The 24,315-nt window shown below is 37.7% G+C and overlaps 1 protein-coding gene across 19 annotated transcripts in view; it reads right to left on the bottom strand.

Moving 5' to 3' along the window:
• The window catches only part of LOC5566523 (tyrosine-protein kinase receptor torso), a 429,787-nt gene that overhangs the window by 190,639 nt on the left and 214,833 nt on the right, over positions 1-24,315 (bottom strand). For all 19 annotated transcript variants that reach the window (XM_021845429.1, XM_021845427.1, XM_021845431.1 and 16 more), the window contains one exon: positions 7,871-8,012. In XM_021845429.1, the coding sequence (XP_021701121.1) occupies positions 7,871-8,012 (142 nt within the window). The remainder of the gene's footprint in view (positions 1-7,870; positions 8,013-24,315) is intronic.

Below are 24,315 nucleotides of genomic sequence, written 5' to 3'. Positions count from 1 at the left end.
TGAAAGAAAAGTATGAGAATAAGGTACAAATTTTCCGGACAGTATGAAGCTTCAATCTCCTACATTTTCCTTACATGTATTCCTATGACAACAATTAAATTCTGTAAAATTTTCAGAAGTTTGGAAGTAATTCAAAGGAGACCTACGGTGCCCCGACAGACCGTTATTATACAAAAAAAAATGTCCATCATCTCTGAGCACAGGGCTCGATTCCTGAGGTCATTCTGCACCTCTGGGTCAATTTAAAAAAAAAATCCCCAGGAGGAATATCGAGAAATCTTGATTTAAAGTTTTTGACTAGAAATTTCAATATAATCCTTATTGAAATTTTACAACACCACTGAAATAACCTATAAAAACGGTCAAAAAGTTGGTCAAACTGATCTCAATTAGTATAAAATTGATACCGTTGTTATAATAAGAAATTTTTACAACTAATTTCACTTACCGGAGTGGCTTAGGTATGTTTTTACATGGCTTAAACCAGTAAGCTTAATTTTATAGAATGAAATCTAAGAGATAAATTTCTTTACACAATTGATGTTACTTTCGATAAACGTGAAACATTAGTGCTGAATATTATTAATAACAGCTTATTTTCGACTTTCACACTATATGACCAGCCCACCAAAGTCTGCCGTATTTATTTTGCCTAATAAAATTGGCTTAATTGTACATCTGGTACTACTCTTGATGTTTACGTCTAGATTTCCACCGATTATTTCCCTTAGCACTTTACGTAAAAATATTTTGCTCAACATTTTCAGCCACAACAGGATTATAACTACACGGGAAACATGATTGTCATATGTCACAAGTGTTCGAAGATTAACAAAGTCTTTAAAAACTTCAAACAAATGCCCAATAAGTATTTTTTAAGTATCAATATTTATTTTTTTTCTATCTTTATTAACGAAATTTTTAGCTCTGGGCTAGTTTATCTCGGGACCAACGGATTGACTTCCCTCCCGAAAAAAGTCATCACTGAATTTTCTAGTGACTCTTTCGCGGATGGGATTCGATCCCAGATCCTCGGCATGAGAGGCGTGTGATCTAACCACTACACCAGGTCCGTCCCAATTAAGTTTCAACATCACAAGGACTTCCACTGTATAAACCTGCAACCATTTACTTTGTTTGATTTTTTTTCGAGATTCATCGTCAATCTATTTATTGTCGCTCCGCCACCAAACCGGATCGCGCCAGTGTGACTCGCGACGCGCCTCAACTCGCCGCTTTTTGAAATCGGTTTTTAAGTGTGGCGCTGCATTCTTACGATGTTTATGAACACAGCGCACTATGCAAATATTAGTCTCGACGCTTATAGATTGAGAAAAAAAAGTTTGTCCTTATTTCTACCAGATCCATAATATTGATTTCTAGGTCGCGCTCGACTCAGTAAAGAAAATGTAGCTGTTGCAGGTAATATCAAAGACTTGAAAATAAAGCTTAAAGCTGATTTAGCTGGCAAATACAATCAAAGAATTATAGACGAGGAGCCTATTTTGTTTATAAAATAACATGAAATGAAAAGAGATGAGTTTCCGAATTAACTGTTCAATATTTCGTTTTGTTGCATATACTCCTTGATTTTGCAGACGATGACTTTATTGGAATCGATCGCAGTGCAGTTAAGCAGGGTTTCACTATTTTGAAGATGGACAACTAAGATAAGCTTTTAATGCCATTTATTCTATCCAAACGTATATAGTTGCACGTAGAGAAAAAAGCAGGTTCAGATGGGTTGGTACTGAAGCAGTGCTTGATGGAAATGAATTTGCTTATTACGTAGCCAGCTTAGGGACCCGCAACTTGCAAAGGGAAACAACATTTCTACACTGTTGCTTGATAAAGGCTTATCTGACTTCATTGATTCATTATTTCGTTAACAACTTCGCCAAAACACCACGCTATCCTTTATCGTACAACACTGAAAAGTGTTTCAAAAACTAAATCAGTTTTCAATAATAAGGCAAAGAGAAAACGATGAGTACAAGTACGCCTAAATGAAACATCAATGTAAATTTGACTCGTATAAAACGTTCATTCTTTGGCTCTCTAAGCACATTTATTTGAGAACAGGAGCGAATACTATTTAGCGAATAAAATAGGCAAACTTCTGTGAGCTGGTCATTTAGTGCGAATGCCGGTAGAAAAAGCTGAATCAATTAGGTGGAGGTCAGCAACCCCGTGGAAGACATCCGTGTATGTTCATTCTGATATTGACGTGAGCGTACCAGAGCAACCAAATCATTCCAGATTTGAAACAAACGGTTGATACTAGCTCTAATCGACTATAAAAGTATTCACATGGCTTATCTTCTAACTATTTTTGAGCTACATTTTTTCTCAGATACTTTTTCTAATAACAACATTGTTAATTGTTAATTTATTAGTTTAACCTTTCAATCTGATCAAAATAAAAAACAACAGTCAATTAAATTTAAAACAGTAAACTTTGAAAGAAAAAAAAAACATACCTAAGCCACTCCGGTAAGTGAAGTTAGTTGAAAAAATTGTTATTATAACAACGGTAACAATTTTATACTAGTTGAGAACAGTAGGGCCAACTTTTTGAGCGTTTTACCAGGTTATTTCAGTGCTATTGTCAGATTTTAATAATAATTATATTGAAATTTCTGATCAAAAACTTCAAATGAAGGTTTCTTGATATTCCTTCTAGGGATTTTTTTAAAAATTGGCCCAGAGGTGCAGAATGATCTCAGGAATCGAGTCCTGTGCTTTGATTTGATGTACATTTTTTTTTGCATAATAACGGTCTATCGGGGCACCGTGAGACCCTAAGACACATCTTATAAAATGTTCTAACCAACTTAGTAGTTTGATGTAATGTATTCATTCTCAATCCATAATAAAAAAGGTGCTGCAGTGAGCAATTCATTTCGACGAATGGGGGAAGAGGTATCTTCGAATTTGAATTGAATATCTTTGTATGTTATTTCAATAATTTAGATAACTCGGCATCAACAAAGATATCATAGATTTATCGGTGTTAGAAGTATTATTTCAATTTCTTCTCATAAATTTTCATACAACCTTCTAGGTCTTCAGACAATTTTTACTTTTCACCAAAACGACCACAAATTTGACATAGAGTAAAGTGGGGCAAAAGTTCGAGTGGGGTAAGAGTTTCTTTTTAAGATTTCCAGCTCAATTCAAAACAAATCTTAAAAATGTCATGGTGGTTCGAATGCTATTCAAGTAAGAGACTTTAAATCTAAATATCATAAAAATCGATTGAGATTTGGAAAAGTTATGGCTATTTGTTGTTTTTCGACGTGAATATTGTAATTTTTGGACAAACTTTCGTTGCATGGAACCAATTAAAGATAAAATCTTTTTCAACATTTTATGTAAGGGCGTTTCTAGGCCTATCAGAAGGTTGCTTTGAGGTGTATTAGTTTTTGCAAAGATTCTTGAAAACAATTTTTGGCCCATAGTGGGGCAAAAGTTCGAATCAGCGGGGCAAAAGTTCGACCCATGTATAAAATCACGGAAAAATCTGCAAATTGCCTAAAATCTACATATTATCTTCAAATTCGGTTAAATTTGTCTAATCGTGTGAAAATTGTCACCAACATTTTTCATTTCCACATAGTTTTGTGAAAAACTTCTATTTTTGAGTATATTACAATTAACCCGGTTTTGGGCAATTTTTTGATGAAACTTTAGTGTGTATTTTTCGTCAAACTTAAGTTTACGGCTGGTGTAAAGTATGCCTATCATAAAAGGATCGATATTTTGTGTTTTGGCCAGCGAACTTTTGCCGCACACTAGATTCGAACTCTTGCCCCACCGGTGGGGCAAAAGTTCGAATAAGACAATTAATTTTGAAACTGTTATAACTAAAAATGAGTAAATATTTTGACACAAGTTTGTTCAGCAAAATTATAGCCAATACGTTGAAGATTCAATGTATGGTATTTGTTTTGTTTCAACTGCTATTGTTTTCCTGGAAATTTGATTATACCACTAAGGTCGAACTTTTGCCCCACCTTACTCTAACTCTATTCTAATCATAAGGATTGTTCAAAGGGTATGTAAGATAGAGCTTTTTCATATTTTCAACCGCTCTAGTATGCCATATATTCTTCCGCAACTTATAATACAAACAGTCGTACAAATGACAGGAACAGCTTAGCGGGTGCGTTCTGGAACATTCTCCCCTACCATTAAATTGTCGCCTATCACAGCACGGGTAAGACAAGAAAATCCTGTTGCGTGCATCGGGCCGTGCAACGTAATATCCTACAATGGTCTGCTAATTATCATCTGAAGGGGTTTCCATTTTCACTTATTTGATCACGCTTCAGGTCATTCGGCTGGTCTGGTTGGTCAGGTTTTGGTGCAATGTTGAAATTGGAATCTCAGCTGTTTCACTTCAAAAGCATAGGAATGTTTAGGGTATGTGGTTAAGATAAATTGCGCTCATATTCAATGACTCAATTTTATATCATACGGGGCAATGTTTCCCCATCAAGTTGGTTGAAAACTATTATGGTTTCAAACATAGAGCTTTTGGTTTATGTGGGAATATAATAACTTGAGTGCTGGAAATCTTTCCTTTTTGCAAGTATGTAGAAAAAATATCCATTTTTTTGCAATCTCCTACAGATGACACGCAGGCTTCGTCCTTTGACGGAGAGGCCTGTGTCATCCGCAAACAAAGATTTTTGACATCCCTGAGATATGTAAGTCAGGTAAGTCAAATGTGAAAATATTGTATAATATTGGTCCCGAAATACTGCCTTGAGGAACACCAGCTCTTACAGGAAGTTTTCAGACTTGGAGTTCTGGTAATTAACCTGAAGTGTATGATTTGATAGACAACTTGGGATTATTCTAACAATGTATGTTGGGGTTGTATGTTAATGCAGCCTCAAAAAAAAAAGAGTTTTCTGATTTTACAATAAAGCCTTCATGCCAAGCATTGTTGAATGCTTTTTATATGCCTAGAAGAGTAGTAGTAAAAGTAAAAGTTGTTGAGTGGTCGAATATCCATGTCGTAATCAGAACTGTTTGTCGGCAAAAAAAATATTCATTGGTGTGGACCATCTTTCATTTCAAAATGACCTCTTCAAAAAGTTTACTGGTGGAGGAGAGTAAGGTCGATAACTGGAAGCTCCTGCAGGATTTTTGTTTAGCTTAAAAATTGGTACATTTTTGGTATTTTTCCAGTTGTCAGGAAAATATGCCAGCTGAAAACATTTGTTAAACATATCAACCAAGAATGATTAGCTACTTTCTACAAGTTTCTTGATGAGGATGGAGAAAATTTCATCATCGACAGGAGCTTTCATATTTTTGATTTTTTATATATTAGTTCTCACTTCTTCCAAATCAGTCTCCCAGGAATTTTCGAAAACGTTCTCTTGATTGAGAATATTTTTGAAGTCCTGAGTAACTCGATTTTCTATTGAGCTGAAAGTCCTAAATTAAAATTGTGCGCGCTTTCAAACTGCATAGCAAGTTTTTGAGCTTTTTCGCGATTTGGTAGGTAGTAATAATTTGTGTTCCTCTTTTAACCCTCTAATACCCAACCCCGCCTTTAGACGGGGTACAGTTTTGAGTTTTGTGTATTTTTTCGTAGCTCGGAAATCAAAATGATTTTATTTTTGATTTAAACTTTGACTCATAACACGCATATAAGAAAAGTTTTTTATGGCTTTCGAAACTTTTTTGTATTTTTGAAAATTGTTTGAAAATTGTATTCTTATGTAACCCACAAATGCCCGGGGTTCATTTAATGTGCAATACAAAAAATCGTACCTTTTTTATTTTTCTACGATCAGCCTATCACAAAAGAAGAGCTTGGTGTATTAAAATAATTTCAAACCTGTTTTTCCGTTAATTGCACGGAAAATAAAAATATTTCCAGGAAAATATTAAAAAAATAATATTTTTAAAATTACCGTAAAAATTTGAATTTTTATTATTGCCAAAAATAAGTAACTAGAAGAGGCTCCAAGAAAAAATTAAAAAGTGTTGGGATGTTCAAAAATGAAAATTAAAAAAATCAAATACCAAAATTCATAGATTTGCAAATAAAAATAAATCATTGTTCAAAACGTGTTTAGAATGATTTTAGATAACTAAAAATGATCTTCTTCTTCTTTCTGGCGTTACGTCCCCACTGGGACAGAGCCTGCTTCTCAGCTTAGTGTTCTTATGAGCACTTCCACAGTTATTAACTGAGAGCTTACTATGCCAATGACCATTTTTGCATGTGTATATCGTGTGGCAGGTACGAAGATACTCTATGCCCTGGGAAGTCGAGAAAATTTCCAACCCGAAAAGATCCTCGACCGGTGCGATTCGAACCCACGACCCTCAGCTTGGTCTTGCTGAATAGCTGCGCGTTTACCGTAACGTAACGCCAGAAAGAAGATAGCCAAAGATTTTGACTTTACAAGAAAAATATAAAACTTCACAAAAATTGTTTTCTACATGAAAAAAAAAACAAATAAAAAAAATTACGTTTTTTCGTGTTTTGAAGGCCTTTGGATAAAAGGGGCTATTGCTGTTCTCATTATTTCTTGAAAGTTCAGAAAATTTTACGGTTACTGTCAAATTGTCAACGATGTATGTGTTTAAGTTTTTGAGATATATATTTTTTAAAATAAATAAATCAGCTCAACCGATTTTCAATCTTTTTTTTATGGAATGAAAGCTTAAGATTTTAACTTTTCAAAAAAAATATAGAACCCAAAATTTATTTTTTACGTGAAAAATATAAAAACTAGAAATTTTTAAATTGCTTCATGTGAAAAAAATTTTATTTCAGGGTTTTCATTTTTTCTGAAAAGTTGAAATCTTAAGCTTTCATTCCTTAATAACAGATTGGATATCGGTTGAGCTGTTCAAAAGTTCTTCTTCTTCTTGGCATTAACATCTTCACTGGGACAGAGCCTGCTTCTCAGCTTAGTGTTATTATGAGCACTTCCACAGTTAATAACTGAGAACTTTCTTTGCCAAAGTTGCCATTTTCGCATTCGTGCCACACGATAGGCAGGCACAGGCAGGTACGATGATACTCTGTGCCCAGGGAAGTCAAGGAAATTTCCATTACAAAAAGATCCTGGACCGACCGGGAATCGAAACCAGACACCTTCAGCATGGCTTTGCTTTGTAGCCGCAGACTCTAACCACTCGGCTAAGGAAGGCCCCTGTTCAAAAGTTACGATTTCTTAAAAAATAAAAAATCTAATGAGTTGAAACCTGCAGTGTGTGCCGATGAAAAATGACTGATTTTTGATTTAAAAATAATATATATCTCAAAAACTAAAAAACATACATCGCTGAAAATTTGACAGTAAACGTAAAAATTTCTGAAATTTCGAGAAAATATAAGAACAGCAATAGCCCTTTTTGTCCCAAGGCCTTCAAAACACGAAAAAAACGGATTTTTAATTTTTTTCATGCAAAAAAACAATTTATGTGAAATTTTTCTATTCTTTTTTAGCTTTTACTTCATCTAAGAAAATTAAAAATCGGTAAAGCGGTTCAAAAATTATAATTAAAAGAAAAGAAAATTTTGCAAAATCGTGATATTTCTGATCACCCTATTTCGGAAATGGTCACCCTAGTCAAAAAATCCAAAAATACGTGTATTCTTATTTCGGATAAGGTACAACATAGCAATTTTCCCGGAATTCGGTGACCCACTAGATCGGTTTTTCATGGAATAGCTTCATTATTATTAAAAATTGTGTTTTGAAGTCAGTTTGAGCGAAAAATGTAAATGAAATAAGCTCAAATCCCAATTTAGACAAAGGAGGGAAAAAAGCCTATATCATAGATGAGTGTGAATGATTTGTAACGTTTATGCGATTTTGTTCATTGCACTTACCTGGAACTTGATAAACCTGATGTGAGTACCATTTGTAATCCAAATGCAGAACCGTTATGTTGTAGGTACAATGCGCCATAATTGTGCACTCGTGTTTCTTGAAAATCAAAGGATTTGGTGGCATCAGCACTGATGTACTTTCCTGTAATCATAAGAAAAAAAAATTCTCGTTAGGGGCCGTCCATAAATGACGTAGCATTTTTTTACTCATTTTTTACACCCCCCCTCCCCCCTCGTAACATTTCGTCACAAATGCTGATACCCCCCCTTGGATAATACGTAGCATTTCAAGCAACCCCCCCCCCCCTTATATTTTTTTATTTATTTTCCTTAGCAATTGGGTTAACAAAAATGGAATTCAAAAGTTCAATAAAGATTTTGATATTAATTACTGACTGAAATGTAAGGATAATCTAACGAATAATTGTTTGATTTGCAGTAGCGCTCGAAAGTAATTTAGAAAACAGTTTTAAATAAAATTTCCTGTTTCAGTTGTTGGCTAAATTGTATTACTTTTGCTGTTGTTACCATGAAAAATTAGTTTACAGCTGAAAATATAGAAAAAGGAAAAATCTTTTATTGGATTGATGAAGCTAACAGTAACGAGTTAGAGTACAAAGGTACAACAGATTTTATAATATGTTGAAAAGAAATTTAATTATTTTAGAGAATTGTTTTTCATTATTCGTTGTAAGGAAATAGATTTCAATGAAAATGATCAAGATAAGATATATTTTATTTGAAATGGATATTTGTTATTATCATCCAAATTCAAATCCATTTAGCAATCTGATGTGCCAGATGTAGAAAAGATTACACTTGTAATATTTGAAATGTTCAGAAAATCTTAGCGATTATTGTACAAGTTATTCAACTTTATTGATATATAAGCTTAACTTCATTATCGTTACCCATACTGAAATAATCTTACACAAACTATGACGAAACAAATAAATACTAAAAATAATCTTTTTTCAATTTACCGAGTTATTAAGAAAATTGAATGATAGAACAATTTTGATAACAATCGAATCTGTCGTCCAGGCTTTTCCATCAAGTTTTATTTAGGCTATTCCATCAAGAGCATTGATATATCAAAACAAATCGATGAGTTGTTTAGGTGGAGATCTTCTGCAACATTGAGAGCATAATTCACGGAATGAATATCTTGTTTTAATATAATATTTGCCAAAACGAGCATATGTATTTTAAAGAAATATGCTCTAACAGAAAAAAATAATACAACAAACAATGTTTTCCAAGTTGTTTAAGCCTTGATTTTTAATTAATTTATCTATCTTTAATCTTTATTTCTAAATAAATTTATTATTACATGAATATAATGTTCACAAAATTATTTAAAGCATCCAAAAATCTGTTTGATTGTACTACAGAAAATATAAAATTTCTTACATTTTTTCCAATCTTGTCATATGAATGTTTTTAAGCTGAATCATCACTTTAGAACCCAACTTTATAAGTCAAACAATGAAAAAAGAAGTTTGATAAAAAAATAATTGTATGTCATTTTTTCAGCGCCTCTTATTTTACCGACGTGATTCAAAATGCTACGTCCACTAGCTAGGACCCCTCCCTCCCCCTCGTCGCACATCGTCACAAATTCGTGAAGCCCCCCCTCCCCCCTAAGAAGCTACGTCATTTATGGATGACCCCTTACTTCATCTGCTTCTTACAGAGTAACGGATGCTGCGAACTGGGAATCCTCCTGAGACATGTGTTACCTCTGCTGCATGTATTTATGAAAACTAATCCAGAAAATCGGAGACAAATAACTCAGTTATAGCTCCTTGTATGATGGAACTTTTGCAACAGTTATATTGTTACTGTTTGCAATGTCTTTGGATTTGAGAAAAAGTAAATATAATGCTGATTGATTCAATTATTATAGATTCTTGCGGGAAAAAAATAGCAAATTGAGCCTTATTGGACCGGAATATTTAGTCACGATCTTGGATATTGTCAAATATATATTTGGATCACTTTTAGTCACTTGCCCAGCCACACCGTGTACTATCGTGAGCCATGTACTCAGAAAAAATGTTTCTAAAAAAAAGGTTTTCATTATCACCGGGCAATTTTTATAACATCTTTTGAAGAATTTTCTGAAACATCTGTAGGTTTTTTTGTAATCAAAATTTTCCACGTAAGTTTTTGAATTATGTTTGATATCAAAGGTAAACGTGCATAATTGATCATGCACGGTTATGATTTATGTATGTTTCTGTGTCTCACTTACGTGGTAGAGCAGACAGTTGAATTGATTTCATTTAATGATTTTAGCACTAGTATGCATCCATCAAATCTGATTTTTTTTGTTTATATTCCCTTATCGACCATGAATTACGTCATGCAAAGTTTTTTTTTTATATTCATCCTCGTCCCCTTTCCTCTATACCATACTTTTCGTATAGATTTCAATTTTTATATAGGTCGTCACGTTTCTCTGAAGGGATGGATGTGGAGCTTTGTTGCCGTGCGGTTAGCGGCGTCAGTCGTTTAGGCGTATTGTGCTACGAAGTGTGGGTTCGATTCCCGCTCCAGTCGGTGAAAACTTTTCGTCAAACGAAAAATTTATCACTGGGCTACTGGGTGTTTCGTGTTGTCCGTTGCCTAATGCTAATGATTCTTCAGTCTGTGCAGCCTTTGGCTGAAGACGGTGTAAATTGTCTTTTTTAAATGACTGGACAATGCGTACCATTGCAGCAGGTATAAAATAGACCCCATTTGTGGTCCTTAGCCTCTTGTCCAGTAACTCTTATCCCTACCTCCCCGTGGTGCCACCTGGGGTACGAGTAACCGTAGGGAAGATCGGGTAACCAACCATGGTTGGACCTTGGTCGTATGCTGACAGGGAAGGGGGGCTCCTCTCTTCTGAGGGAGTAACTAATCAGAGCGTCTGTTCTTCATGTTAGGGGCGGCTCAAAACAGCGTCTGTTCTCCATGTTAGGAACGACTGATCGTTGTCCTAGTCAGTGTTGCATTTGAACGCGTTCAGTTTGCGTTCCAGTTCAAATTTTTGAACGAGGGATCAAGTAGGCTTGAACATTGAGCAGTTCAAAAAGTTGAACCCATAGTAGCTGAAAAGTGAACACGGATTGAAAATTGTTTCTAAGGCACCAGCCCAACACATTTCTATGCGAAAGTCGTACAAAAGATGCTAAGCAACATTGATGGTTCCATCCTGAGACGAGACTCGCGAAGACGGTCTTCTTTTTCTGTGATTGCTGAGTTTTTTTCTTATTCCACTTTGTGCATACCAATTATGCGCATGCTGTTCAAATCCTCACATGAACCTCTCAGCAAAAAATGATTAAGTTTGCATCACTTCGAATCATAAATAGCCATTTGAGTGAAATTTCATGCCAGCAAACGTAGCAGACATTAGAAATAATTAATCTTCTGCTTAGATTTATCAGCAACTTTGGAAAAAAACTGCTCCGCCGACTGAGGTTTTTAATAACAGTTTACTTTGAACACAATACTTTTCACTTTTTCAGCCATAAAAACGGTGGGCTGCATTTGACGTTTCGTGAGAGGGGAATCTGGGCTGCATATGACGTTGATATTTTTCCTCTTCGCGAGTCTCTCTCAGGTTCCATCTAATTTGGAATGATATGTATTCAACATAGTTTGATGTATTTATTTCGTGTTTGTAGCTGCAGTGAGCATTCTGAAGTGAACGGGCGTTCATGTGCATTGTCAGAACTTTGCACGAAAGTTCAATGTTTGCTGCGTTCTCGTTCAAAAAGAGAACGCGTTCAGTTCATTTTCGGCTCGCGTTGGGATACTGAACAGTGCTGTGCACGTTGATCCTCCGGCGAGACAGGGAGTTAATGCAGGCTTTACAAGCCAGCCGTAAAAATCGTCAGTACGTACAGGAAGCATATAAGTAACTGACACTGAAGAAGACTGCAAGTGGTAGTCGAAATACGCGTATCTGTCAAAGATAAGCATTTAGGAGCGGAATTAAAAGGTACACGGTACTCCATCTACTTTTAAGTTTCTCTATTTGAGATTCTGCTCAGAGGATTAGAACATTCATTAAAGAGAAGCATATAATGTAAATTCGTACCGGAACAATCGACATAAACCCAGGCATCGAAAACGGACTAACGATTGGAAACTCGAATCATGGAACTGTATGTCTCACAATTTCTTGGGAAGTACTCGCATTCTTTGCCTATCGACAACATAATGTGCAAGTTGAGGATCAAGGCCGTTTCTTCAATATCAGCATAATCAACGTGCACAGACGCATGAGATGAACCAGCCTAGGGCTGAAAAACTCAATAATAAAGAAAAAAAAACGTGCACAGTCCTCACCTCGCAAGTGACGATGACGATAAGGACGCTTTCTACGAGCAGCTGGAACGTGAATACGACAGCTGCCCAAGCCATGATGTCAAAATCATTATCGGAGATCTCAACGCTCAGGTTGGCCAGGAGGAGGAATTTAGACCGATTATAGGGAAGTTCAGCGCTCACCAGCTTACGAACGAGAACGGCTTTAGACTGATTGATTTCGCCGCCTCCAAAAACATGGCTGTGGTAGCTAGAGCTGGTATATTGAAATTCAAACGAAATATTGCTTGTGTTTAGTTGAGCGTGCATGTTTCGTTTTAGCGTGCATGTTTGATTTTAGCGTGCATGTAGCATAAGTGCGTGCTTTTTTATTTTTCGTGTACCAATTGACAGCTGGAATGAGCGCGAAAACAGCTTGTAGGCTGTCTCGTGATCGACTCTTCAGTTAAGTGAAAATTATTGTGGATGAAGGTGGTGTGAGAAAAAACGGCAGTGGAAATTTCAGTTCGGCTGATGGCCGAATCGGCCGAAAGTTTTGCGACACCAAATTTCGGATACTACAATGGCCATACGTAGTACCTACTTCCAGCACAGCCTCCCGTATCGGTACACCTGGAGATCACCCCAACAGACTGAATCGCAAATCGACCACGTTTTGATTGATGGAAGACACTTCTCGGACATTATCGACGTCAGAACCTATCGCGGCGCAAACATTCGGTCCACTACCTAGTGACGGTTAAAGTGCGCAAAACGAATCTCCGTTGTGAACAACATTCGGTACCGACGCCCGTCACGGTACAATCTGGAACGACTCAAGCTACCCGAAGTCGCAACTGATTACGCGCAAAGCCTTGAAGCAGCGTTGCCGGAAGAGGGAGAGCTCACCGAAGCCCCTCTTGAGTACTGCTGGAGTAGTCTCAAAGCAACCATTGATAACGCAGCGAAAGGTTCCATTGAGTTCGTGGAAGGAAATCGACTGAACTTTTGGTTCGACGAGGAGTGTCAGACGGTTTTGGACAAGAAGAATGCAGCGCGGGCGATTATGCTGCAGCAAGGCACCCGTCAAAACGTGGAATGATACAAACAGAAGCGAAGACAGCAAACCCATCTATTCCGGGATAAAAAGCGCCACCTGGAAGAGTTGGAGTGCGAAGAGATGGAGTAGCAGTATCGTTCTCAAGAAACACGTAAGTTCTACGAGAAACTCAATGCATCCCGCAAAGGCTTTGTGCCGCGAGCCGAAATGTGCCGGGATAAGGATGGAGGTATCTTGACGGACGAACGTGAGGTGATTGAAAGGCGGAAGCAGCACTACGATAAACACCTAAACGGCGCAGAGGAGGAAGATCAGGACAGCAGGTGGAATGGCTTCATCAGTACGGCAAATGAGGGAGACGTACCAACTCCCACAATAGGTGAAGTTAAGGATGCTATCAAACAGCTCAAGAACAACAAAGCAGCTGGAAAGGATGGTATTGGAGCGAAACTTATTAAAATGGGCCCGGACAGATTGGCCACTTGCCTGCACTGATTGATAGCCAGGATCTGGAATACAGAACAGCTACCGGAGGAGTGGAAGGAGGGAATAATATACCCAGTATACAAAAAGGGTGACATGTTAGAATATAAAGATATCGGGTGCATTATCGGACCCGTTTGAAACACGCAAAGGACTTCGACAAGGCGATGGTCTGTCCTACCTCCTGTTCAATATTGCGCTAGAAGGTGTTATGAAACGGGCGGGCTTCAACATACGGGGCACGATCTTCAGTAAATGCAGCCAGTTCATCTGCTTTGCTAACGACGTGGACATTGTCGGAAGAACGTTCCAGGTGGTTTCTGAACAGTATACAAGGCTGAAACGTGAAGCAGATCGGGTTGGATTGAAGGTAAATATGTACATCGAAGACGAAATATCTGCTGGCTGGAGGAACCAAGCGCGATAGAGCTCGCATTGGCAGACGCGTGATGATCGACGGGGATGAGTTCGAAGTGGTGGACGAACTTGTCTACCTCGGATCATTGATAACGTCGGATAACAACTGCAGCAGAGAAATTTGAAGACGTATCATTGCCGGAAGTCGTGCTTACTACGGACTCCACAAGACCATGCGGTCTGATAAACTTCACTTCCGTACTAAGTGTACCATGTACAAGACGCTGATAAGACCGATAGTCCTCTATGGGAATGAGACGTGGACAATGCTCGAAGAGGACCTGCAAGCGCTAGGAGTTTTTGAACGACGTGTGCTTAGGACGATCTTCTGTGGAGTATGTAAGAACGGCGTATGGAGGAGAAGAATGAACCACGAGCTTGCGCAACTCTACGGTGAACCCAGTATCCAGAAAGTCACCATAGCTGGAAGAGTACGATGGGCGAGACACGTTGTGACAATGTCGGACAACAATCCCGCAAAAATGGTGTTCACCTCAAATCCGGTAGGTACAAGACGAAGGGAAGCGCAACGAGCTAGGTGGTTTGACCAAGTGGAGCAGGATCTTGGAAGTGTGGGGCGATCGAGAAATTGGAGGTTATCAGCCATGGACCGAGTTAGTTGGCGTAACATTGTGGCGCAGGTCATGTCTTGAAGGACGTAGAGCCAGCAAAAGTAAAGTAAGCACGTTTCTCTGAAACGTCCTCCCTCCTCACGTGTACGTGACGTAATTTATGAATGATCCATCAATTAAAGTTTTTTCCAACTGCTTTACATTTTAAAGGGTCGAATAGCATGGAAATATATTTGATATATCTCGAAAATAATTGTATACAACAACTTGATATTAGGGGGAACTGTAGCCTTGAGGTTACGCTTTCGCTTCATAAACGGAAGGTCATGGGTTCGATTCCCAGCCCCTCCACAAAAAACCCGTCCAGCCACCAGAAGACGCCTCTCGGAGGGCCGTGCTTTCGGGAGCACAACCATCCTCCGACAGTATCAGATGGTGACTGAGACAAACTGACCCTCTTCGCAGGCAGCTAGCCTCACTAACAGCAGAGCTCTCTCCTACCTGCTCGGTGTGAGAGTAAAAGAGTAGGAGAGAGTGAAACTAGAAGTAAATATAGATAAGTTGAAAATAGGTCTGTATCGGTAAAGAAGCTACAAGATCAACTGAGTCCGGCACAGTAGTGGCCACGACACACTTTCAAGTTTTTTTTTGGTTCTCCACCATAGACATGTTTTTGGTGAAATAAAGTTTAATTTATGGGAATACAACTATGAATAACAAACAAATACGTAGCTGAATTCCAATTGTGAGATATCTAGCGCGTTGATAGGTTAAAACTAAGTTTTTGCCAGCTTTTTGAAAAACTGAAACTCTGCGAGCTCATTGCTTTTTAAGCTGATTAGTAGAAAGGTCAATATTGATGAATATCTTCTTGATAACAAAATAAAAATAATACTTTTATTAGTAATGACAACTTCTTCATTAGCCGCATTTGAGCAGTTTGTTATACAGTTTAACTGGATCATTCAAATTTAAGCAATACTATTTATGTACAGGTTAATTTATTAATTCACACCATTGCATTAGAATTGCTGCATAAATCTAGGCCGTCCTCTGACATCATCGAATTGGATTTCAATTTTACGACGAAAATTGCGAGGAAGGTCTTTTTCTACGGTTTTCTATTGAATTTCAAAGCCATTGAAATTTCTCGGAACATCTATTTTTTTTCTATTGCAACGAACAATAATCTAGATCACATCTAGAGCTCACAGCAAAGGTGTCGTTGACCCGTGCATAACGACTTTATTTATCACAATGTGCTTGCTTCCCAACCTGCTGTGCGTTCTATTTATTGGTCACCCCCGCATCGCAGGGTTCAAAACCACAAGCGATGCGAATCAATTTTCTTGTTGAGGCGTTTGAGCTTTTGCTCGGTCGGAAATGAAAGTAAACCTGCAGCTATTCAACCGATAGGGGGAAAAATCAACCATTCTCAAGATGGTCCAATAGATGAGCATTAACCCAAGAAGGTACTCAAAATCGACGGCACAATAATTAACATTCAAATGCCTTTCACAGAAGTGTTGCGATTCAGAACCGAAAAGGGTTTCTAACAGACTTAGATTGTTTGCAAAACTACCTGAAAATGTCTTAAATAAAGTACGACTCGGCCGACCACATCGTCCTTTTTGGATTGAATTTGTTGTTTCTCTTTGAAGATTCAGCTCAATTTTGAAATTGTGTTCCAAGCTTTTTTACCTTAAGTTTACATCGGAAAACCCAAAAAACAAGTGATCTAGTTTTACTTTTGATAACATTTAGGGGCCTTCCTTAGCCAAGTGGTTAGAGTCCGCGGCTACAAAGCACAGCCATGCTGAAGGTGTCTGGGTTCGATTCCCGGTCGGTCCAGGATCTTTTCGTAATGGAAATTTCCTTGACTTCCCTGGGCATAAAGTATCATCGTACCTGCCACACGATATACGAATGCGAAAATGGCAACTTAGGCAAAGAAACCTCTCAGTTAATAACTGTGGAAGTGCTCGTAAGAACACTACGCTGAGTAGCCGGCTCTGTCTCAGTGAGGACGTTAATGCCAAGAAGAAGAAGAAGAACATTTAGTCTCTAATATATTTCCATTTAATAATCGCTTTGAATCCCAAATGCACAAGACCATGCTGAATGGGTTCGAATCTTTGAGTCGGGGAAGTGTTCAGGTTGAAAATTTCTCGATTCCTAAGGACATAGACTAATTACACAGAAGAAATAAATTTAAATCAGTATAATTTCTTACAAGGCAGTAGTAATTGAGCGTCATGGTGATTGATTACACCCATTCCGCTCTTAACGTAAACGAAGTTGCTCTATGAACATATCAATACAGTCTGACCTGACAAGAAAATTACTGCTGAATACCAAGCTAATGTATTCCATACCAGACAATTTTCAATAAGAGGAAATATGCTTCAAATAATATCTCATCTATATTTTACAAACACCAAACTGATAGTTGGATCAGGTATTGCAATACCTCAAGCAATCCTTAAGGTGAAGATGAATCGAAGCCAAAGCTCAAAATTTCAAGAGCACGGATCTGAAGAACCGAACATCTGTTCAAGCTGAAAACTTTATCGATTGGTCACTAGCTGGTGGTGACCAATCGATTAGGTTTTCAGCTCAAACGGATGTTTGGTTCTCCAGATCCGTGCTCTTGAAAATTTGAACTTTGGCTTCGATTCATTTTCACCTTAATAGCTCTCGAATACCTCTATAAAGTATTTTCATTTTTTAAACAATGCTTTTAATACCATAATAATATTTTAATACCTAAACTACTGAACTATGGTATGATACCGAAATATGGTATGCACACCTATCTGTGCATATAATCTGTGTTGAGTGTTGGGACATATTTCATAGCGAGCTAGAGTGTATCACTTTCACACAGCCACCATGTTGTGTAAAAATAAGTGCGCTCTAGGGTGAAAACACTGGCTTGATGTGATCCTGTTGTTTTATTCGCATTTCTGCACTTATGTTGTTTGAAATGAAAATAAAAATCGCATCAACAACAAAAACGGTGAGATTTTCCTCAAGCAATGCCCTCGACTTCGACTTCAGATTTACTATTCTAGTTATCCGGGCTCTTGGTCATGGTTTCTAGATTGCTTTTTTTGTACATACTGTGTAAGCGCATTCAAAACTCATTAGGAGATTACCATTTTGAAGTTGCAGTGGTAGTCCTGGTTGAGATGAAGTGCACATTAAAAACTGCATGTATGTATATTTTGGTAAACGCGCAGCTATTCAGCATGACCAAGCTGAGGGTCGTGTGTTCGAATCCCACCGGTCGAGAATCTTTTCAGGTTGGAAATTTTCTCGACTTCCCAGGGCATAGAGTATCTTCGTACCTGCCACACGATATACACATGCAAAAATGGTCATTGGCATAGTTAAGCTCTCAGTTAATAATTGTGGAAGTGCTCATTAGAACACTAAGCTGAGAAGCAGGCTCTGTCTGGGGACGTTACGCCAGAAAGAAGAAGAAGATGTATATTTTGAATGCCTACCCCATTTTGTCATTAGGCTTAAGGTGAAGATGAATCGAAGCTAAACATCAAATTTTATTAGCACAAATTTGGAGATCTGAACATCCGTTTGAGCTGAAAACTTGATCGTCTGGTCACTAGCTGGTGGTGACCAACCAATCAAGTTGTCAGCTCTTACGGATGTTCGGTTCTCCGGCTTTGTTCTCTTGAAAATTTAAGGTTTGGCTTCGTTTAATAATCACCGTTTACAAGTATTGTAATAACTATTTGTAGAGATGAGAACGGCCTTCGTTGTCCTACCTCCTCACGGTACGAAGCAGTATCTACAGACATTTTACTTTATATGATAGAATGTATTTCTTTTGTTGTTTTGTAAGTCCAGAGCATGTTAGCCAAAGAACATCTTTTTGATCCATCGATTAACTACCGGTGTGAATTGTATCTCTCTTTTCGTGTACAACATTGTTCATTCCACCAATCACTTAAGCGATAATCGATTGAAAACTTGACTTCGTCAATAAAATGACAACAGCTTGCGTAACACGCTTCCGTTGCCCTTGTACCAATATGTACTGCAATCTGAACTTTCTCCACCATGATAGGCAACATACTGTTTTAAAAAGCTCAAAGATTTATTGTAATACTATTCTGATTTTTTTGTTATATATAGATATATCAGAGCTACAAAATGGAATAAATATGGGCCATTCCATACCAATTGTCCACAGCACGTATAATTAACCATCACCAATTTCAAACATATTTTGGTCATCTGTTCATTAACTTACACTGATCCCCAAATCATGATTTACAAATCATGAAATTCATAAATTGATTAGGTCATAATATCAGGATTACAAATCTTGGTGCCTGGAGTCATAATCATGATTCTCCATAAGCGTAACATCCAGGGTGAAAACACTAAGCGATGCGCTTTGCTTCAACCCATTCGCATCGATCACCCATTATTTAAGATGACGAAGTGGTTGAGTGGAAACGTATGTGGCTTTCGATCAGAAGGTTCTTGGTTCGAATCTGAGTGCAGTATTTTTTTTTATTTTGTCGATCATAAACGGATGCGCGATTCAGCATTTTTGGCATTTGAACCACGATTCCGAGCAATCAGCACCAAAATAGTAACACCTGTGTTGCGTAACGGCAATCTGACTCATGATATCATGAGTTCAAATCATGGTGTATTTTCATAAGGTGAAAACACACTGGAATCATGATATCATGAGTCATAATCTTGTTTTTGGATTCTGATTTCTACCGGTGTAAAACATGCAAGAACTCAAATTTGTATGCCAATCGGATCACCCCTCGTGATTGCAAATTTAACAAAACCACTATTTAAATCCAATTGGATTACATTATTCAATTTACATTTTCGAAACTATTAGACAGAGAGAAAATTGATTGATTGATTGATTTGACTTTATTAACGAGATTTTTAGCCCTGGGCTAGTTCATCTCGGGACCAACGGCTTTACTTCCCTTCCGAAGAAAGTCGTCACTATAACTTTTTACGTCATAAGTGACTATGTCGGGGATGGGATTCGATCCCAGGTCCTCGGCGTGAGAGGCGAGTGTTCTAACCACTACACCAGGTCCGTCCCCACACAGAGAGAAAATGACCTTCGGAACTTTGGGAGGAAAATGTTTGAGGATTATAGCAAACATTTGTTTGTTAGATGCAGAGTTGCCAGATTTACTTATTTTAAATTTTCAAACCTTAAATCGGTATTTTGTTAAATGAGTAAAGATTGGACTCGGAAAAAAATGCGACACTTTGTTTTGGGTGTAACTTTCGTGTGGGGAAAAATTAATGAAATTGAATAATACTAGTTTAGAGTGTTATGTTTTTGTGTGCAAAATTGCATCTGTCAAGTAGTTTGCAAGATGCATTCGAAACAAGAAGAGCTACGCCAGCAAATCTTGGGTGCGGTAATCGATAATCCTGGATCGATGGATCGACAAAAGGCTTGGGATCCACCATATTACCGTGTCCCGCGTTGTGAAGATTTTCCAGGAGACGAAGACCATCGAGCGGAAGATAAAGTACTACTTCAAGAACAACCCGAACTTTTCCACCACAGACTTGGCCAAAATGGTCAATTCGTCGAAGTGGTTCATCCAGCAGACCATGAAGCGGGTTGGGCTACATGTTTTTAATGTTAGGAAGGCGCCAAACCGGACTAACATGCAAACCACGGTGGCCAAATTGCGTGCGCGGAAGCCGTACCGTGAGTGGCTGGTCAAGCCAGGCTGTCTCGTCATGGACGACAAGACATACATCAAGGCGAACACTTAAAAAAAATCCCCGGCCTCGACTTTTTTGTCGGTATTTCCCGCATGTAGGTTCCGGGAATGTTCCGAAAGAGAACGATGAACAAATTCGTGAAGAAGTACCTGTCGTTGCAGGCGATCTGCGAGTGTGGACGGTACAGCAAGCCGTTCGTTACAATTGGCACAATAAACTAGATTTAACGAGAGGAATGTTTGCAGAATTTTCCACTCTCACCGTGGTCCCACACTGTTCTGGTCGGATCTCGCTTTGTACCATTACGCCAAGCCTGTAATGGATTGGTACGAAGCGTAGGGCGGTAATGTGGTCCCGAAGAAGGCGAACCCGCCAAATACACCAGAACTTCGTCCGATCGAAAAGTTTTAGGCGATAATAAAGAAGAAGTTGAAGAAAAGCGAAAAATCATTCAAAACCGATGAATGAAAATTTGAGAGTCCAGTCTTAATTTTTTTAATCCAAAAATTTCATTTTTTTTACATCCCAGAGCACATAATTGCCTGAGGTGTTTTGAGACAATCTTGAAAAATTGCGTTTTTAAGGTGAAAAGTGCAAATTTCCATATACTGATGTGTGCGTTTGAAATGCAAATACCATATGCGGGAACACCAAACGCGGTAAGATTTTTCACAAGAAATACGATGTCAAAGATAGATTTTCCTTGTTAGGGTGGCGGTAGTTCAGGTTATTTCGTGTTACCGCATTTGGAGGACGTTTACTCAACATTTGCATCTCAAATGCAATCAGCAATAAAATGCCAACCAATCTTGGATTTCGATTAAAAATTTATTGATCAGTGCAAAACTAAGGTATCCTGGGCTGATTGAGAACTAAATAACTAATAGACAATACAAAATTCACGATAAGTTAATGGGCAACAATGTTTGAATAATAATAGTTTCTCTTGGTGCTCATCAGTGGTGGCAATACACGTGATTTCAACCACATCTGTTAAGCCACCAACACATGGAGGGCTGAATACTTTTTGAAGCTCTTCTTAGCTCCTTACACTTTCAATAGCGAATAAGGTACCTATACCGGCGGAGTGTACCAGAAGTAGCAATTTCTCAACCGATTCTCCCAAATTTTTTTCCAATGATTTTCCAAAGGATGGTTAGAAAAAATCCTTTAGATGTTGATCCAGGAAGTCCATGAGAACTCCAAAACTACTACCTCCGGTAATTTCCTCAAGTATTACTTTTTTTTCAATTTCTTTATAAGAATCATTCCAAACATCCAAACATTACATTCATTACTTATATCTAGGTGTTCTGTGTTATTAGACAACACTATCATCCTAATTTGGTAAAACAAATCAAAGATTTTATTAACATTTTGTTAACAGCATATTACATTTCATTTGCCGAAGCAGTTCAGATTGTTTACAGGTCAGTTGATTTCATAAGAGAGAAAAACGCTTTGAATATACTTTACCTAACATAACCTAAACATATAACGCATTAATCGAGGCAATAGAAGATTGTAACGATTTTTGCCTGAAATTATTAATTATTTTATTTGACATTTGTTCCAATGTTTCAACATTGGATATTCTATGTAACTCATTGGTACTATACCAGGGAGGAAGCTTCAGAATCATTTTCAAAAATTTTATTTTGAATTCTCTGCAGAGCTTTCTTTCTGGTATTACAACAGCTAGTCCATATTGGTACAGCATACAACATGGCTGGCCTGAAAATTTGTTTGAATATCAAAAGCTTGCTCTTAAGACAAAGCTTTGATTTTCTATTAATAAGGGGATAGAGACATTTTACATATATGTTACATTTCGCTTGAATGCCCTCAATGTGATTTTTGAAGGTTCAATGCTTGTCTAGCATGAGCCCTAGATACTTAACTTCATCTGACCAATTTATTGGAACCCCTCTCATCGTGACAACATGTCTACTTGAAGGTTTCAAATAAAGAGCTTTTGGTTTATGTGGGAATATTATTAGTTGAGTTTTGGAAGCATTAGGAGAAATCTTCCATTTTTGCAAGTATGAAGAAAAAATATCCAAACTTTTTTGCAATCGACTACAGATGACACGCAGGCTTCGTCCTTTGGCGGAGAGGCCTGTGTCATCCGCAAACAAAGATTTTTGATATCCCTGAGGTAACTCAGGTAAGTCAGATGTGAAAATATTGTATAATATTGGTCCCAAAATGCTGCCTTGGGGAACACCAGCTCTTACAGGGAGTCTTGCAGATTTGGAGTTCTGATAATTAACCTGAAGTGTACGATTTGACAGATAACTTTGAATTATTCTAACAATGTATGTTGGAAAATTAAAGTTTTTTAATTTTACGATCAAACCTTCATGCCAAACATTGTCGAATGCTTTTTCTATGTCTAGAAGAGCAAGACCAGTAGAATAGCCTTCAGATTTGTTGGAACGGATCAAATTTGTTACACGTAAAAGTTGATGAGTGGTCGAATGTCCATGGCGGAATCCGAACTGTTCATTGGCAAAAATTGAATTTTCGTTGATGTGGGCCATCATTCTGTTCAAAATGACCTTTTCAAAAAGTTTACTGATGTAGGAAAGCAAACTGATTGGACGGTAGCTAGAAGCTTCTGCAGGATTTTTGTCTGGTTTTATAATTGGAACAACCTTAGCATTTTTCCATTTGTCAGGAAAATATGCTAATTGAAATCATTTGTTAAATATATCAACTAAAAATGATAAGAAACTTCCAGAAGGAAGTTTCTTGATGAGGATGTAGAAAATTCCATCATCGCCAGGAGCTTTCATGTTTTTGAATTTTTTAATAATAGTTCTCACTTCTTCCAAATCAGTTTCCCAGGCATTTTCGAAAACGTTCTCTTGATTGAGAATATTTTCGAAGTCCTGAGTAACTTGATTTTCAATTGGACTAGTATGTCCTGAATTAAAATTGTGCGCGCTTTCAAACTGCATAGCAAGTTTTTGAGCTTTTTAGCAATTTTATAGTAATAATTTGTTTTCCTCTTTCAATGCCGGTATTGCCCCCACATGCCCCATCAAGTCGATCGTTACGATAAACAAAAAAGTTAGAATCTCTTTTGAGTTTAGATCCGGGTTTCAAATACGTTTCAGTAATAACTGCTATATGCACGTTATTAGCTGTAAGGAAATTTAACAGCTCGTCCTCTTTACCAAAGAACGGGCATTCCAATTTAAAATATTTAAATTATTATTTGGATCGATTAGAAAAACGTAATCCAATAACAATTTGATTTGTAAATTTTACACCAAGTTGGACTGCTGTCATAGTGGTGGCTTTGAACATTGCATCAATCATTAGATTCAATTGTTCAGTTATAAAATTAAAATCAGAGGCAGACATATCACTTGAAGTGGGTACATTATCTGATGATTTCCCATTAGAATTTTCGAGATAGAGTTTCGAGCCACAGGAGTTACCTGTGGCGGTAGCGTTTTTTTCCATTTGAATTGAAACAAGTAGAATGGGTACTCATAGTACGAATAGGGGAGAAGTTCGAATTACCTGCTACGGTCGGCAAAGGATTTGCCGTGGGTAGATACATTCGAAATTGAAAGATTCGAACGGCTACCCGACGGATTAAAATTTGTTTGTGAATGAGCATGATTATGATCTTCCTGGTGGGTATGATTCCTAATCAAGCTATCGTTAACTGAAAAATGAGCATTGTTCGATACTCTACCAGGCAAATTCCGGAAACGACCGTTATCGTAACGGATATTATCCTTCATCTGCCTGGCACGAGCCTCAACGACTCTTTTGCGTGAAATGCATTCCCAAAAGTTAGCTTTGTGAGGGCCCTTGCAATTGGCGCATTCAAACTTTTTGGT

The sequence above is a fragment of the Aedes aegypti genome, chromosome 2, assembly GCF_002204515.2.
Source record: "Aedes aegypti strain LVP_AGWG chromosome 2, AaegL5.0 Primary Assembly, whole genome shotgun sequence".
Classification (NCBI taxonomy): domain Eukaryota; kingdom Metazoa; phylum Arthropoda; class Insecta; order Diptera; family Culicidae; genus Aedes; species Aedes aegypti.
The sequence above is the reverse complement of the archived record's forward strand: the minus strand, read 5'-3'. Positions and strand labels throughout refer to the sequence as shown.